Source organism: Aptenodytes forsteri, unplaced genomic scaffold (assembly GCF_000699145.1).
Source record: "Aptenodytes forsteri isolate BGI_AS27 unplaced genomic scaffold, ASM69914v1 Scaffold49, whole genome shotgun sequence".
NCBI classification, from domain to species: Eukaryota; Metazoa; Chordata; class Aves; order Sphenisciformes; family Spheniscidae; genus Aptenodytes; species Aptenodytes forsteri.
The window spans coordinates 6,531,356-6,547,133 of record NW_008795125.1 but is presented as its reverse complement, the minus strand read 5'-3'; the positions used below and the strand labels follow the sequence as shown (position 1 = coordinate 6,547,133).

The 15,778-nt window shown below is 38.9% G+C and overlaps 1 protein-coding gene across 1 annotated transcript in view; it reads right to left on the bottom strand.

Annotated features, from left to right (window-relative positions):
• The window catches only part of NSMCE2 (NSE2/MMS21 homolog, SMC5-SMC6 complex SUMO ligase), a 137,353-nt gene that overhangs the window by 105,520 nt on the left and 16,055 nt on the right, over positions 1 to 15,778 (bottom strand). The window contains exon 3 of the mRNA XM_009277241.1: positions 808 to 914. Within this exon, the coding sequence (XP_009275516.1) occupies positions 808 to 914 (107 nt within the window). The remainder of the gene's footprint in view (positions 1 to 807; positions 915 to 15,778) is intronic.

Sequence of the window (15,778 nt, the reverse complement as noted above, 5' to 3'; positions counted from 1 at the left end):
GGCCCCCCAGCGCCGCGCTCCGGCCCTCGGGGCGCAGCGGGAACGTATTAAGGGATTTTGTTCGACGTCGCCTTCTGTCCGCGAAAGGCAGGGAGGGAGAAGTCCTCCGAAAGCTGGTGTTCGGCTGCCTAACCCACGGCGCCCTCCGTCGAGCCCGGTCTGCTAATGAAAAGGAGCTTACGCAACCCGTGCTGCGTGTGTTTCATGCGAATAGCCCCGGCACCTGTTGTGCAACTGCAGTCGCACCCAACGCCGAGCCAGAAACCCCCTGAACATGCTGAAATGCGACAGCTCTTGCAAAAATGAGCAGTCAGGTAGCAAACGAGGCCTTAGTTAATTGAGTGAACAATTAACAAGCTCACCCTTTATTAAGCACCAGCAAATTCATGTGGCAGGAAGACACTGGAAACCAGGCTTCATTATTTCCCCGCTGCCACAACCACTTGTTTATTCCTGAAATCAGCTGCCTCATTCATTACGCAGCTTCCATCTTCCGCAATACGAGAAGCAGGTATCATCTGAGACTACGGTGTCTAAACTACACAGTCCCCAGTCATTCCCAAAGCACTATTCATCCCATATTCCAACTGGTGCACGCATTTGGTGGGGAGGAATTAGAAACTGTATCACACTGCATGCAAGCTAGGAAGAAAAATTAGTAGTTGTACTGGCAACTTTAGTATTTTATACCTGTCAAAGATCTATCTTTCCAACTATGTATTGTTTTAATGTAACATTTGTATCTATTAAAAGATAATATTTAAATAAGGATGTATTTTCATAACTTTAATAGAAGTGACAGTTTACCTGATTCACCGTTTCTTCAATTGCTCTCATATAATGATTAAGTTCTCTGTCCATTGCAGCATATTCTAACATAACATTTTCCATACTGTTAACATCCTCTACATCATCTGCAAAACAAAATATTTTGTACATGGATGATCAGTTGTATTATTTTCAGGCAGCATTTTTTCTTTACAGATATGAAGACAAGTATTAATGCTGTGAATTTCTAAAGCATCTGTAAGGCACAGCAGGTGTTTTCAAGCTCCTCAAACATATACTTTTTTCCTATTTTGCAACTGTAAACCTTGACATTTCTTGGGTAACTTGAACAAGCTTACTCAGAAAGACACTTCCCTGGTTTCATGTGAACAAGAGAGAGTGTGTGTAATTTCATCTACCAACACCTAGTCATTAGGCAATCAGGATATTTTCTGCAAAAGTTATATTTCATGACTCATCACATTGCCTCAGAAATAGTCAGAAGAAACTTAAATGCCCTCTCAGTACAGTATAGTTCGCAGCTATAATTAGACCCCTTATCCCCAATAAACATAGCTACTGCAAAATCAAAACAGAGCCAGCATTTTATACACAGGAAATAATGGAAGATTGAATAGCATTAGTGAATCAAGCAGTAAAATTTTAATTGCCGGTGAAAACCAATGAATACAGGACATGTGCTTAGTAATTCACATCCACTTTTATCCTCTTCTGCATTCCTCCTAATTTCACTCCTTTCATCTCTAACTACACCTCTGCTTTCCCATTCTAACATTGCTGTGCATCTGCTTAGCTGGATAAGGACTCTTCACACATGCTACAGGGCTGAACAGCCACAGCTGTATCTCCTGACACAGGGGCACGTACCACACCAAATACTGCCAACTGCGAGAGGACAGCCAGCCACGAGTCCCTAACCCATTTAGGAAATTAAGAAATTAGGAAACATAGGTTTCCACTTGTCCTACTCCCATTCATTCCTGCCCTGCAGTTTCCAGGTATAGAGAAAAGAGCTGGAAGCAGCTGGAAGCTGTAAAAGAGCCCCAAAGTCTGCCGTGCAGCATTAGGGGTTGTCATTTAATGCAGTATTCTTCTTAACAAGCGGTTTAAGTAGCCAATCTGTGCTGTTATTTTTAGGAAGAAAATCATGGTATAGCTTTTTAAATTACTTTTTTTGTGAAGAAAGGAAAATGTCTTCTGATCTGGCAAGCTAGTGCACTTCCTAAGTTGCTAACTATATTAGTATCTTAGAGCACAAAAATCTGTCTCTGGAGAAAGCTAACATAAAGCATTGTATACGGCCGTCTTAGCTTGAGAGCAAAACCTGAAACCGTTGCTGAAACACATCACTCAGGGATAGAAGCTTCATACCATATGAAACAGTGATGGATCCAGGAGACAGAAGGAAAAGTGCTAAGATATATTTACACAAAAAAGTTACATAATAAGCCATACTATTTTGTGAACATGGCAATTACAGTCATGATGTTTCCCTTAATTATATATAGGCTTGGTATGTATCCACTTTTCATTAAGTAGATGAATGGATATTGCAGACAGAATCTTGGCATTCCTGCAACTTTCTTCTGAATAATCAGCATTTCCGTCTCCCCTTTCCCTTCCCTCCCACCCAATTTCCATATCCTATCTGGTAACTACGATCATCCTCTTTTTCCTTCCTGCTAGGAAGCATATGAAGTGCCTCCTTCAAGGCTGACACAAATGGCACTCCATGAATCACAGGAAAGGTTTGTGTAGCAAGTAACTGTCATTCTCCTCCCATGGCCAAAATGAATCATATCCACGACATAAAGAGACTACAGTGGCCTAAATCTTTTTTTTTAGGGGAAGACAAGTGCATTGTTAAAACACCAAGAGAGCTGTATTAACATCGTCTTTCCTAAAAGTTAAAAAAAAGCTTTAGATAAAGACTAATAATGTTGCAACTTGAGAGACGCATTGAAATAAAGTTCAAACCAAGAGGTAGAACACAGCTCAGGCAAGAGGGACATTATCTGTACATCCTGCCCTACATGCTTCAGGTACTGACCGTTCCATCCATTCACTGGCCTGTTTTAAGTCTCAGTGATGTTCACTGCTGTTTCCCTGTTGCTGTTCTTTCATGCACATGAAGTATGTTATACTGGGAAATTGCTGAATGCATCACTAACGCATGATTATAGCCTGCCCTTGAAGGCATTATGGACATAAAGATAGATCTGAAGGACTGTATACAGGTCAGTTGTTGTCCATCCCCTATTTCTGCCCTTTGACAGATACTAGAGTCCATTTTCTATCTGCAGTTCAATCCATAGTCGAAGGTGCTAAGAGCTAAGAGGAAATCTCCCATGTTGTTCCCAGCCACTCATCTCCCCATGTTCTAAACAAGATTTAAAGGAAAATTTACATTACAGGCTATCCTATTTGCCTTTAAAAAACTCTTGTCGTCCCACATTACACACTGCAATAACCCGCTGTACATGGCTCCTCTGCTCCCACCACAGTCTCCCTTCCCCTGATGAGCTAAGAGCACTTCTGCCCCTCCCTGGTAAGGAGCAGATGCAGAGCAGAGCTTGGGTACACATGATGAGAAGCTGTGGGTGACTGTATGGGGATGTAAAGTTTTATAGCTCACCAAGGCAGGGATCCCAGCACCTTCAATGTTTCCTTGCAACAGACTCCACCATAGACTAACTAGAACACACCAGTTGACCTGATCTTACTAGGGAACAAGAAATTAGAAAAAAAAAGACTTCCCTCTCCTCACCACCATCCCACAATTCACTCTCCCAAATCCCACCAACCCATTAGTTTAACAGCCCTACAATATGAAGAAGAATCAAAATTTAATAATTATATCAGGCTTTTAAAAGATTCAAAAGGCATTGTCCGTTACTCGCTGCTACTTTTATTTCAGTTGTGAGGAAGGCAGTAGAGATTCATGGTAAAGGGATTCAAGGCACTGTCTCTCTTCCAGCAGACTGTGACCACTTTATCTGCTGAATACCCTCCAGCCAGGCTTCTGCTACAAAGCCAGCTAACTCCCCAAAGTAATCAAACCTTTCACTCTGCAGGCCAACGACCTAGCTCAACACCAAAATCAAATGCTTTGCAAGTGCTGGATCAGTGCCTTTCTGTTATCTAATCAAAATTTATCCTAATCTTGTTCTAATTCATATCTAAGGAATGCATTCCAAACTCTCTGCATATGCTTTTAGCTACTGCCACAAAATACCATCGAAGTTGCATACTGTAGTTAAGTCTCCTTGTTATCTAGGCTAAATATGTTGAGTTTAGTAAGCATCTCTCCACAAGTCCTTACCCTCACCACCCAGAGATTATACATTTTGCAATATTACATCTTTTACTCAGAGAAAGCCCAGTTCAAGGCCATAATTTTCATTTTCAAAGGCTCATGTGCATCATGTTAAAATTAGCTGGCTGAATATGCACACTTCATGATTATGAATTCCAGCTCGCGTGACTTTATGAACTCTTTTTATAATGGAAACGGATATTATTCTGAAAAGTCTCGCTAAATATTAAAGAACAAAATTACATAAAGAGACTGGCAAGAGTTCAATTTCTCATTTCTAATAAGAGACCAAACTGATCATGCTCAGGTGCCTTACTGCTGATTCAAACTGTAATCACTCAGGGCTGGGTTACATATCATGAACCCCACAGTGTTAAAACAGAAGTTGCAATAACAGGATAGAGTCAAGTCAGCACTGGTTTAATACTTCCTATATTAACACTCATCTAAAATGCCACCCATTTATCCAAAACTTGCATTTCCTTCTAACATCTGAGTTCATATTTACTTTAGTTCCCTGTATACATCCACAAGTTAGCAAAATTTCTAAAGATTTTTCACAACTACCTCTTTTTCTGTGCAAAAGTTACAACATCAGTATTTGCTTATTTAGGGTATTACAGCTGTCCTGCAGCCGATACACAGCAATTCAAGTAAGCATTCACTTCCACCGCAGACTATCTCAAACACAAAATAGTCTGGAATACCATGAAATTACAGGAAGGCTCTTAGCCTACAAATATAACAGTACTTAAAATGAATGCTTAAGCACAGACAACATTGATTAACATAAATATATATATACTCTCATATCGTTATAGTATTGGCTAACAAAAGTCAAACTTTCAATTTAAAGAAAACAGGACATTATCAGTTCTACCTCTTGCACTACAAATTAGGTTGCTTTGAATTTCAAGGCTACACGCTGTTTTATCTGTAAAGCTCTCCCATCATTCAAGGCAGAAGAAGAATGGTATACCATTGCCCACAAATTTTGACAGTAGATTTCAGACTGTTAAAACACACGTAGCACAAACATCTGTCACTTGAGCCAACAGCAACAGCAGTAGTAGGCAGTTGTCTTCATATACACCAGCAACAGATAAAATACAAACTTTGCCAGCAGGTTCAAGTTACGGCTGACAGCAGAGGAACACAAGCTCCTCGACTCCTTAATTTAGTTCCATCTTCTGGAAGAGAATGTATGTTCTCAATTCAGGATACAGCAAAGCATTTTGTTGTTTTTAGCAAATACTTCATCTTCAAAACCAAAAGTGCTAAGACACCCACCTGTGCCCCCAATTTTGGTCTACTCAAAAAGTGTTGGTAATTCAAGTTGGACAATACATCTTGAAAAAAACTATGAACCAATCCACACTCTTTAAAAATAGATTCACAAAACACTTGGAGAAGACAGTAGCAAGATGTCCCTCTACTGTCTAGATGCTTGGTAGTGAGAGGATACAGACCTATGTAGAAGACCACTGTCTTATTTCCCTCCTCTGTCTACATATACTTGAACCCTGCCATGGTCCTCCAGACTGTACAGATCAACAGGAACTTAAACAGGAGATTGATTGGTTCTGTAGCACTGAGGGTGCGTCTTCACTTTTTCTCCTGCAGATACATGGACAGCTCCTCAGAAAACTTTCACCGAAGGATATTTCTTTCCAAATCTCATCTCCCTGACCTGTAACATATTTTATCTATTAGGCTGCAAAAAGAGCAGAATGCTAATACAGAAACTTCTAAACTAAAATAAATGAGAAGTAATACAAAGGAACAGCAAAAGACAGAAGAAAACCAATTTGATCTCCTGAATACAGGTGTCCTCACATCAAAACCAGAGAAATGGTTGAAAGTGGAATGCCCAAAAATCTCCATGGAGCCCTTTGGAAAGGGAACTAACCACTGAAATTCATAAGAGAAGAAAAATTATTGCTGATTAGAAGGCCAAGAACCATACAGGGAATGGCAATTGGTGGAGTAAAGGGGAACTCAGGGCAGTAATTGCAAAATTTCCCTCCATGTAACAGTCAGAAGCTACTTACTGCTGAAGCTGGTCCTAAAGAAACCTCCAACTTCTCAGGAAATGCCTTAACTGGGCTGTAGAGTATTTTGAGCTGGATTTCCCTCACCGTTCCCTAATGAAGCCATTCTGCCTGCATAGAAAACTTTCATATACACAGAGTTAGAGACTGAGTGTGCATGAGTGATTTTACAGACCAATACCTTCGCCTAGATACCAGCACTACAGTGAAAAGTAGGTATGTCTCACAAAATGAAATGACATCAATGAGAGAAAGAGAAAGCTAGGCTGTAGAGTATTTTGAGCTGGATTTCCCTCACCGTTCCCTAATGAAGCCATTCTGCGAAAACTGAAAACTTTCATATACACAGAGTTAGAGACTGAGTGTGCATGAGTGATTTCAATACCTTCGCCTAGATACCAGCACTACAGTGAAAAGTAGGTATGTCTCACAAAATGAAATGACATCAATGAGAGAAAGAGAAAGCTACTCTAGGTGGCCCTGCTTGGGCAGGGGCGTTGGACAAGATGACCTCCAGAGGTCCCTTCCAACCTCAACCATTCTGTGATTCTATGACATTCCTCAATATTCAACAACCTCATCTCTAAACCATTCTTCTAGAAGATGGTTGAAAGTTAATTCAAGTTCAAGCTCTCTCAAGCAAAGAAGGAACTTGAATCTGAGTTTCCTATATTCTATCAAAGAAAAAAATCTGAGTAGAAGGAATAAAAGCGAGAGGAGTGTGGGAGACAGGACTACTAGAACTTGTAAAGGAAAGACCAGCACAGAACACCACCGTTAGCTGACTGTGCCTGCAGTTGTACCAGAACTATCACTTGTGAATGATTTCTAAAGTTTCATCTTATTTTCTATTTGGCTTCTGTTAAGAAATTGCAAATCAAACTACAATACTTGCATTCAGGTCAAGCATTTTGCTGTACTTAAGTCTTCTGATGTTTTATTTTGGAAACGAAAGGGTGGTGCTTTTCAGTCTGGATTTAAACATTTGTTTTATTCAGCAAGTAACTGAAAAAAATCTTCAATTATTCATTTCTCCCTGCTTAATTTTTTTTTAAAGTAAGATAAGCCAAGAGTGTCTGTTAGATTACAGACTACTCCTGACAAAAAAAAACTCATCTTGTGTTACAAGCCATTTCCCTGTAGGCTATGACAGTCTGAAATGGGAAGAGACAAGATTCAGTGACCCAGGAGGCTCCTGCCAATCCCATGGAAATGAAACCCAAGTACATTATATGTAGAGAGAGTCAGAATTTCAACAGTGAGTGCCCACTTTGAAACATCTCAATTGCTGAATGCCCAGTTTGAAACACCTCAAGGGGCCAGCATTTCCAGTGAGTGGGTGTTGCACACATTCTGAAAACAGAGTCATCTCAGAATGGGCACAGAGAAGCTGAGGCACCCAGTATTACTAACCACTTTTGAAAATAACTTAACCATATTATTCTATAATAAAGTAATCATGAAACTTTTGCTCAACATGAAACTCCCTTCAACTCCATTGCCAGCAGAACTAGGCCAACAGTGCTTTTGAAAGCAACTTCCTTACAGTACTTTTTTTTCTTCAAGACTACCAGGGGAAGGCTAAAAAGTCATAACGATCCCAGTTTACACTTGAGAGCAGTAACAAAGATCTGTCTTACCAGGTATTTCTGTCACAGTATCCAAACAGACTGCAAGGTAAAGAAGGGCAATATCTCCCAACACCTGTTGACACTGTGGTAATACCTAATGAAATAAACAGGATTCTCACAGAGAGTTTGATTTAGCAAAACACTCCAACATGTGCTGACATGCTCTGCTGTACAAAATCCAAAGTAAAATATTATTCAACACAAATAGAGATGGTTTAATTTAGGCTGAGGCACACAAATAATAAGACGACATCAACTAATCTCTCATACAAGTAAACAGAGTTTGCTACGGAACAGAAAGAGAAAAAAGTCTTCATATCATATCTATATATTTTTTGCTACTGTAACCTCTATGTTTGGTGCCACACATACAGCAACAAGACATGAATCATGTAGTATGTACACACTTCCCCAAATAAAAATGGATGCTTGTTTAACTAAGTATTAAGGCCCATACAATTCCCAGGCTACTTCCCTCCCTTCAGACAAAAGAGACCAGCACCTGACCATCACCTCTTTTCTCCTTAGTAAATTCCAAGGTCACGGTGAGGTTAATCTCTATTTCACCATTTAAGACCTACTTAATTTTGCAGAAAGACCAATTATAGTTAACAAAGAGTGTAACTAGTAAGCAGGAGCACTGAAGGGAAGATAACAGCATTTACAAGGTGCAGCAGTTTTGAGAAGCAACTCAAGCTCTCCTCTGTCGTAATTCTGTATCAGTTTCCTGGAATTATGGTGACATCCATCCAGAGCTACTGTGCTCTGTTCAACAAATGAGTAAATCAGCATTCCTCAACACTATTTACACCCACAGGCCCAAGAAGAACAGAAACACAAGTTACATTGACAGACAGGCAGCAAGAAAACACCAAGGCTGAAGTTCATGTACCTTTTCTTCAGCAACAAAGGGAGTTTCACAGGTCATTTCCCCAGGCACTCATCCTTGCTGTTCCTCTATGTTCCTCCTCTGCTGCCCCTCTGCCAGGACAATAGGACTTTTCACAGGGTTATACTATAAATTGGATTAATGAAGCAAGCCAAGCTAAAAATAGCATTCCGTCCTCCAAAACCAAACCAAACCAAAAAAACCCAAACCATGGTATTCCAGTAATTGAATCTGAAGTGCAGATATACAAACAGATGTACCAGTACAATTGAGGGGGTGGCAAACAGTAGCAGGGTGGAGTTGGGGGGAAATAACTTCCTAAGCCAACTTGTTTGCCAAGAAAAAGGTAGAGGAACCACGCCTGTATTTTCTAAGCAAGTACAAGGCATATGTTACCTTCACACAGAAATCTGACCGATCTCTCACAAATTAAATAAAAAAACCCTCTCTATTTTCCTAACTATATATATATATATCCCTCTCTTCTCAGTGGATTTCAACATATGATGAAATTAAGGTTGAAAACAACATTCACTAATAATTTTAATGGGAAAGGATTTTCCTATGACTAACAAGCTTCTTGCCTGTGGAGGCGTGGGCATGTCTTCACCACACAATAGCGCATGGTTCAGAGCCCCGAGCTGCTGCTGACCTTGCCTTCCTCAGAATGAGAGATGGGAGGGCGGGGAATATTTAAAAAGAAGGGGACTACTGCTGTCCTCCTTCTGCCCACTTTCTCCTCTCAGAACTTGATATGGCAACATTAGAATTTGGGCAAAAATTTTCTTGAATTATTTTTCCTTACAAGGAACAGTGAAATATTTGTTAAGGTGTTGTAATTGCTACTCTTTGATCCCTCAGAACACTTTCTAAAACTGCTATTTCAAATGAAGTATTTTATTTCAAGACTTTTAATAGGCATTTACAATTTCCATAAAAGGTTCACAGGCTGCTTTATCTATGATTTCCACTGGAAAGGAATACCAGCAAAATCATTTTTTTATGATTCCAACAAGTTCATTTCCAACTTGTTACAATTTTTTTTAAGACGTACAATTTCTTCTGCATCACACAGGATCTCTACTTACGTGTTATGAATTCTACAGAGATAATCTACCCATTTTGTTTACAAATCAACAGTGTTAATGCTTTCTTTTGTCAATAACCAATTCTTCTCTTATTTTAAATTGTATTGACAGGTGGAAAATAAGTATTTTAGTGTGAAGTGCAAGTCTGTCTCTAATAAAAGGCATGATTGCTATTATCCAGCAGTAAACAATACAATTAGGTTTTTCATGAAAAAACTTTGCATGTGTTAATGAACCTATTATATTTCTCATCTCAGAGAAGCTCATTCAAAGTGCACCTTCATTAAACTAAATGCAGTAGTTACTTAGAATTTCCACCATTTGGGGGAAACAGGAAATGGGTTGGAACAACATTTCAGTAAAAAAAAAATCAGTAAAGATAGGAAAATAAACCCTTTTCACCCAAGACCTTCAAAATTCTCAGAAATATTACTTCTCTGTCCAGAATTGGAGGCAGCCTACCTCAGAGACCAAGCTAACAAGCCCTCATCAGAGCTTATTTAATCAGATATAACGTTTCAGTAAATGCAACTATCTTGGTTCTGGGCTCAAGCTACCATAATATTTAAGGCTGGTGCAGATGTATCAGATTCTAAATCTAATTGCACAGACTAGACATGCTGTATATGGCACCACAAGAAACAGGAGTCACATCATGCATCATCAATGGCCTGGCCAGAAAATAGGGCCATGACACAGGACAGAGGCATGGGAGAGTCGCCTCGCAAAAAGACTGAGAGTGCAGTTTCAGTACAGAGGCAGTCTCACTCTTGGTCCTTCATTGCACAGTCCCTTCATAGTTCACAGGTGTCAGTACTAGTGCTTGTGCACGAATTGCTCAACAAACTGGTCCCACTAAAACTGAGAGAGCTGTTCTTTCTAACGCAAGCGAAGTCCAATTACCAGACTGCAGTGTGCATGAGCTCTAATACAGGTTAAAGCAGTAGAACACGTGTCAAACAGGAAAGTAAGACCAAGACTATCCTTCACTTCAAGACAATCCAGCACCAACCTATTTCGTCTCAGTTCAGTGGTCATAGTTATATTCCCACACAAAAAGAACACAGAATCCAAACTAAGCTTTCATAACCGACAGCAACAGCTTCATGCAGACACAAATGAACGCACTTCCAGCACTGAAATTTTAACATTATTGACATAAAATGAAACAGCTGGGGGAAGAAAAATGCTAAAATATGTCTGGTTTTTAAATGTCAGATATTTTGAAACTTTTTTTTTTCTCTGAACCCACAGTCTCCCATTCTAAGTTTTTATATTTCTGCTTCTACAACTCTTGGCGCTACTGACTTCAGAATCTAGAAAAGTTAATCAGTAGCCCCAGAGCAAGGCTAGACTTCAGCTAACTAGCTGGGAGACTAGCTGTACTGCAGCTGCAGCAGCAAGCAGCTCAGGGTGGAAAAACAACCTAGTTTTACAGTCAGCTTTTTAGACGAATCTGGCTGGCAGGCAACTCCACGTTCTACACCACTGTGGACAGAGCAGTGATGTGTTTTACAACAGAGCTGACACTGGTCTACATACATAAAGGAATAAACAAAAGATAAATCAGATTAATAATATACAGCTCACAATGGAAAGTTTGGGGGTTTTAAATCAGAAACACTGATTTGTTAGATTATCAGAAATGGGAAGGTTAGTAAAAATAGATATGAGTATCATCTCTGAAGTTAATTGTTTGTTGAAAATGTAGATACTTCCATATGCTTTGGATATTTTCCAGTTTCTGTTGAAGAGAGCTAACAGACAGAACACAACCAAGGTTAAACTAAAGGAGTCTAGAAAACCAATGTCTCATGCAAGCAAAGGTCAAGTGACATCCAATTCAGCATGAATCACATTGATATGGTACTTGAAGTGCTAACCATGTACCAATACTAAAGCTAGGACTTTCAGAGCCCGTAATTCCTCAATACGACCAAAAAAAGAAAAAAAAAAACACAAAAAAACCAACCCACAACCTAATCCTCTTACACAGACAAGGCAAAGGCAAAGACTGCACACAAACTGCAAGTATAATGAAAACCAGCAATTCATTCTGCCTCTAGCAGGCCTCCTTTGCATAAACTCTCTTCTGTGAATTGGCAGATCTCCCCTTTTTGGCATGAATCGCTGGTATGTGGCATTCATTCTGTTGCTTGCATACTGGTAAGTGACAGAGCTAAGTCTTTCCATTGCTGGAATCTCATTTCCCACAAACTTCATAAAAAAATTTCTCCTACTATGAGGAGCTGCTACTTCGTTATCATGTGGAAAATGCACATCTCTATGGAAAAAAGGGCAATGCAATTCTGCATTGCCTGGATCTCTCACATATGCACAAACATTTATGATTTTGAGAGGAAACAGGAATTTGTTTGAAGGCTTACAGTACACCACAGATGATGGTCTCTCAGCATGTTTTTTTAGATAATGCTGTTATCTTTGTCCATAGTAGGAAAGAAGTAGCTCTGTGGGGGCCTCATGGCATTTAAAGGGGCAGTTTTGAAAAAACAGGAATATAAATTGAAACAGAGTGTGGAAATGTTCTGTAAATAGACAGGAAGAAGTAGAAGGCTCCCTCTGTTCAGTACTTAAACAGAACTGGTAAACTTATCACATAGCTATCAGACATTGTGTTATTAAAATAAATTAAATTCAGAACCATATGACTATGCTTGAGATTTGTGTAGCTGACACATACTAGTTGAGAGAATTTTCTCCCCTTTATACTGATATGCTTTTGAATTTTGTTCAATTTAAAATCTGATTTTCTATAAAAGTGACTGGGCCAAATCTGTGCACTAAAGTAAGTATGTTCAGTGGAGGAGAAGTCTTGATTACCTTGAGACATCAAGACAGACTACACACCTCCAACAAGGCACGGATAAAAGATTAATCTAAAAATACTGAAGAAATACAGAATTTGAATGAGTGATGGCATACCTAATTCACTCAAAAAACAGCTGTGAATTAGATCCACACCCACAAGTAATAAACTTTAAAAAAAAAGTCTTGTGAAAATGTCACATTAATCTACCCATACAGTAAAAAGTCTACTCACCCACTGCTTACTAAGATGATTAGTAAGGAAATCACAAGTTAAACTTTATTCATCTGCTTAAGAAAAATAGGAAAGAGTTTGCAAGGTTGATTTAACTCAGAAGATATTATTGTCACTTGACATTTACATGCAATGTATAATTCCATGCCCACTTACAGTCTGGGGAAAGCCTGTTAAAATACTTCCTTAATGTGTGAACACTTCTTTGAATTGTGTTCTTTTCATCTGCCACCTTTTCCTTAAGCCAGCTGGCTCCTTTTGTTAAGTCTTTTTTAATAAGAAAGTTCATTATATGTAATTTATGGAGCAGTCTGAGATTGTCACCTTCTATTGAGTGCTACAGCACATGCATATTTCCAAGCACTCTATAGCATTTGTTGATAATGTCAAAAAAGTAAGGAGGTTCACACACATATATCCTGAACAACTCTAGCATGAGACTAATCAGAAAGACCACATCTCTTTTCTCATTTTCAGCCACATAAATCAGTCCTCCTTCGATTTATATGCCAGACTAGTCTTCCCATTTGCAAAAGCTAACACCTCTGTGGAAACTACAGAAGTTGCTTATGTGGGAAACATCATTAGGAAGGCATTTAAATATCTTTCGTCATCTAGAGCACGATCAGCGTACTGTCCTGCTTAATCCTTTTGCTGTAGCTTTCTTATTTCTTACCTCTCCTTCTCCATTACACGTTTCTTTACCACTTGCCCCTCTACCCTTCTCTTCCTCCTCAACCAGTTCCCCCATTCCTGCTGTTTTTTTTCCCCTGAGCACTTGCTAGCCTGCTTTTTGATTCTTTCTCTGTTAGCAAGTGATATCTTCCTGGTGATCACAATCATTGGGGGTCACCTCCTACTTTCTCCCATCCTTTTATATAATAGCAGCTCTAACAGACTCATGGCTGTTGATTTTCTTTTATTGACATAAAGGTCCATTAACACACAAAAAAACCCAAACAGAAACAACGATAACAAAAAAGACATAAGCTCACCAGTCATTAATACTAACTGCTATGTAGTGCACAGTTTGGGAACTAACCTAATGCAAACAATGCTTGAAAGGGTGGCTGGGGCAGCAATGTGAGTGATGACAGGTTACCTGGCTATTGCTGTATGCCCTACACAGAAGGTTGTGCTATATGATGCTCATGATGAATGCCAGACCCTTGTTCAAAGTGTAAAGAGGGGTACAGGGATTGTTCTAATATTTTTTTTTTTTTAAAAAAAAGGGGCTGATTGTATGCTGACAATTTTGCAGATGCATCCCTATCTTTATATGGCACATAGTGTATAAATTGGGCAAAGGCTCTTTCTAGACCAACAAGCATGAGACTAAATCCTGCTAATTGCATTTTCCTTCAATAAGCTCTTTCAGTATTTCAAAGAAAGAGCAACACAAATTACTCAGTGCCTGGAAAGTGTGACTTACATGAAGACTGACTAAAGCAGCTCAACTTGCGAAGTTTAAGAGATGCTAAAGGTGACTTGCTCTTGATCTAACACTACCATCCTGAAAATTTCTGAACATATTGGGCTCTTTGATTATCAGACAGAAACAAAAGATCCAGTGCCTGAAAACTGAAACAAAGCTAATGAAGAAAGAAAATACAAGGTTTTCTGTCAGAGTTGAACTGTTTATTCTGAGATGGGATGGATTCTTTATCACTTCAGTTGACTTTTTGCTGGACTGTGGGTTTCAGTGGTAAATTTTCTTTCCATAAGCAGTTTTAGTAGCACATTTTTTGAATCAGTATACTATTTTCTCTCTTCACATAGTATTATTTATTGACCCACTAATAAACGTTAGACTATCCCTGTAGACATGACTGAAGGATACACTCATACATTTCATCTAAGTGCAAATCTTCACTTAGTGTCCTGTGTATATTTTAGTAGTTCAAACCATTTCATATCACCTATAATGGTTCTTGGAAGTGTGATACTTCCTATTTGTTAATTCACAAAAGGTAAAGATGACATCTTTGCTAGGCCGTTGTTTTCTGCTGCCTTTTATTTCCCCTGCACATATATTTTTCCTGGCTACCTGCCTCCTATCTTTTCCAATCACCTACTGCCATTACAGACAACTCAAATTATTTCTAGACTCTTGCAACGTAATTTCCACAAGCACAGAAGACACAAGCAACAACAGAAGGGAATACCTACACAGGAGTTTGAGATACTCAGACGTTCATACATCCTCTCAAAACACTCCTGACACCTCTTTTTATAGAAGGGAAACTGATGCCTACTGAACTTTAATGACTTGCCCAAGGCCACACAGTGGCAATGCCAGTTTGAAAGTACAGTTGTTCCTAGCCTCAAGGCCTCAGCAAAATCAGACTTGGAGCATCTCAGTTGTTTTATCTCCTTCATATAATGCTATTGTGAGTTCCTTGTTCTTCTTGAGAGAAAATGGGAAAGAAAATGAAAAGGGAAGCAAAACAATCTATGAAAATTATAAGAAAAAAGATCCTAAATCTACAGTTCGGACAACCGACCTCTGCCTGTCCTCCAAAGGATGAAATTTTTCATAGGTCTCAGTGTCAGCAATCACAAGGAAAACACAAGTCTTACGTGTGATTCTGACTGATAAAGCAAACATTCCCATTTAAATTCTTGGAATTTAATCAGTACATATTATAATCTTCGTTCTTCACTAGACCATCAGCGTGCTATATAATATTGGTGTAAATGGAAACATGTCATAAAACCTGGATTTGAGTCAGAATGCATTTTTAAGTTTTCTTTTTTTAATTATTTTTAGCTGGCAGTATTAAAAACCTCTCATAATTAATTTTACATGCACTGACAAAAAGTTATGAGTATCAAAAAAAAGAAAGGTAAAAAACCAGCCACAAGTTCTTGAATTCTTGAAGAGAACAACAAAGAAGAGAAAGGAAAAGAAAGGAAAAAAGGAAAAAAAAGAAAAAAAAAAAAAAAAGAAAAA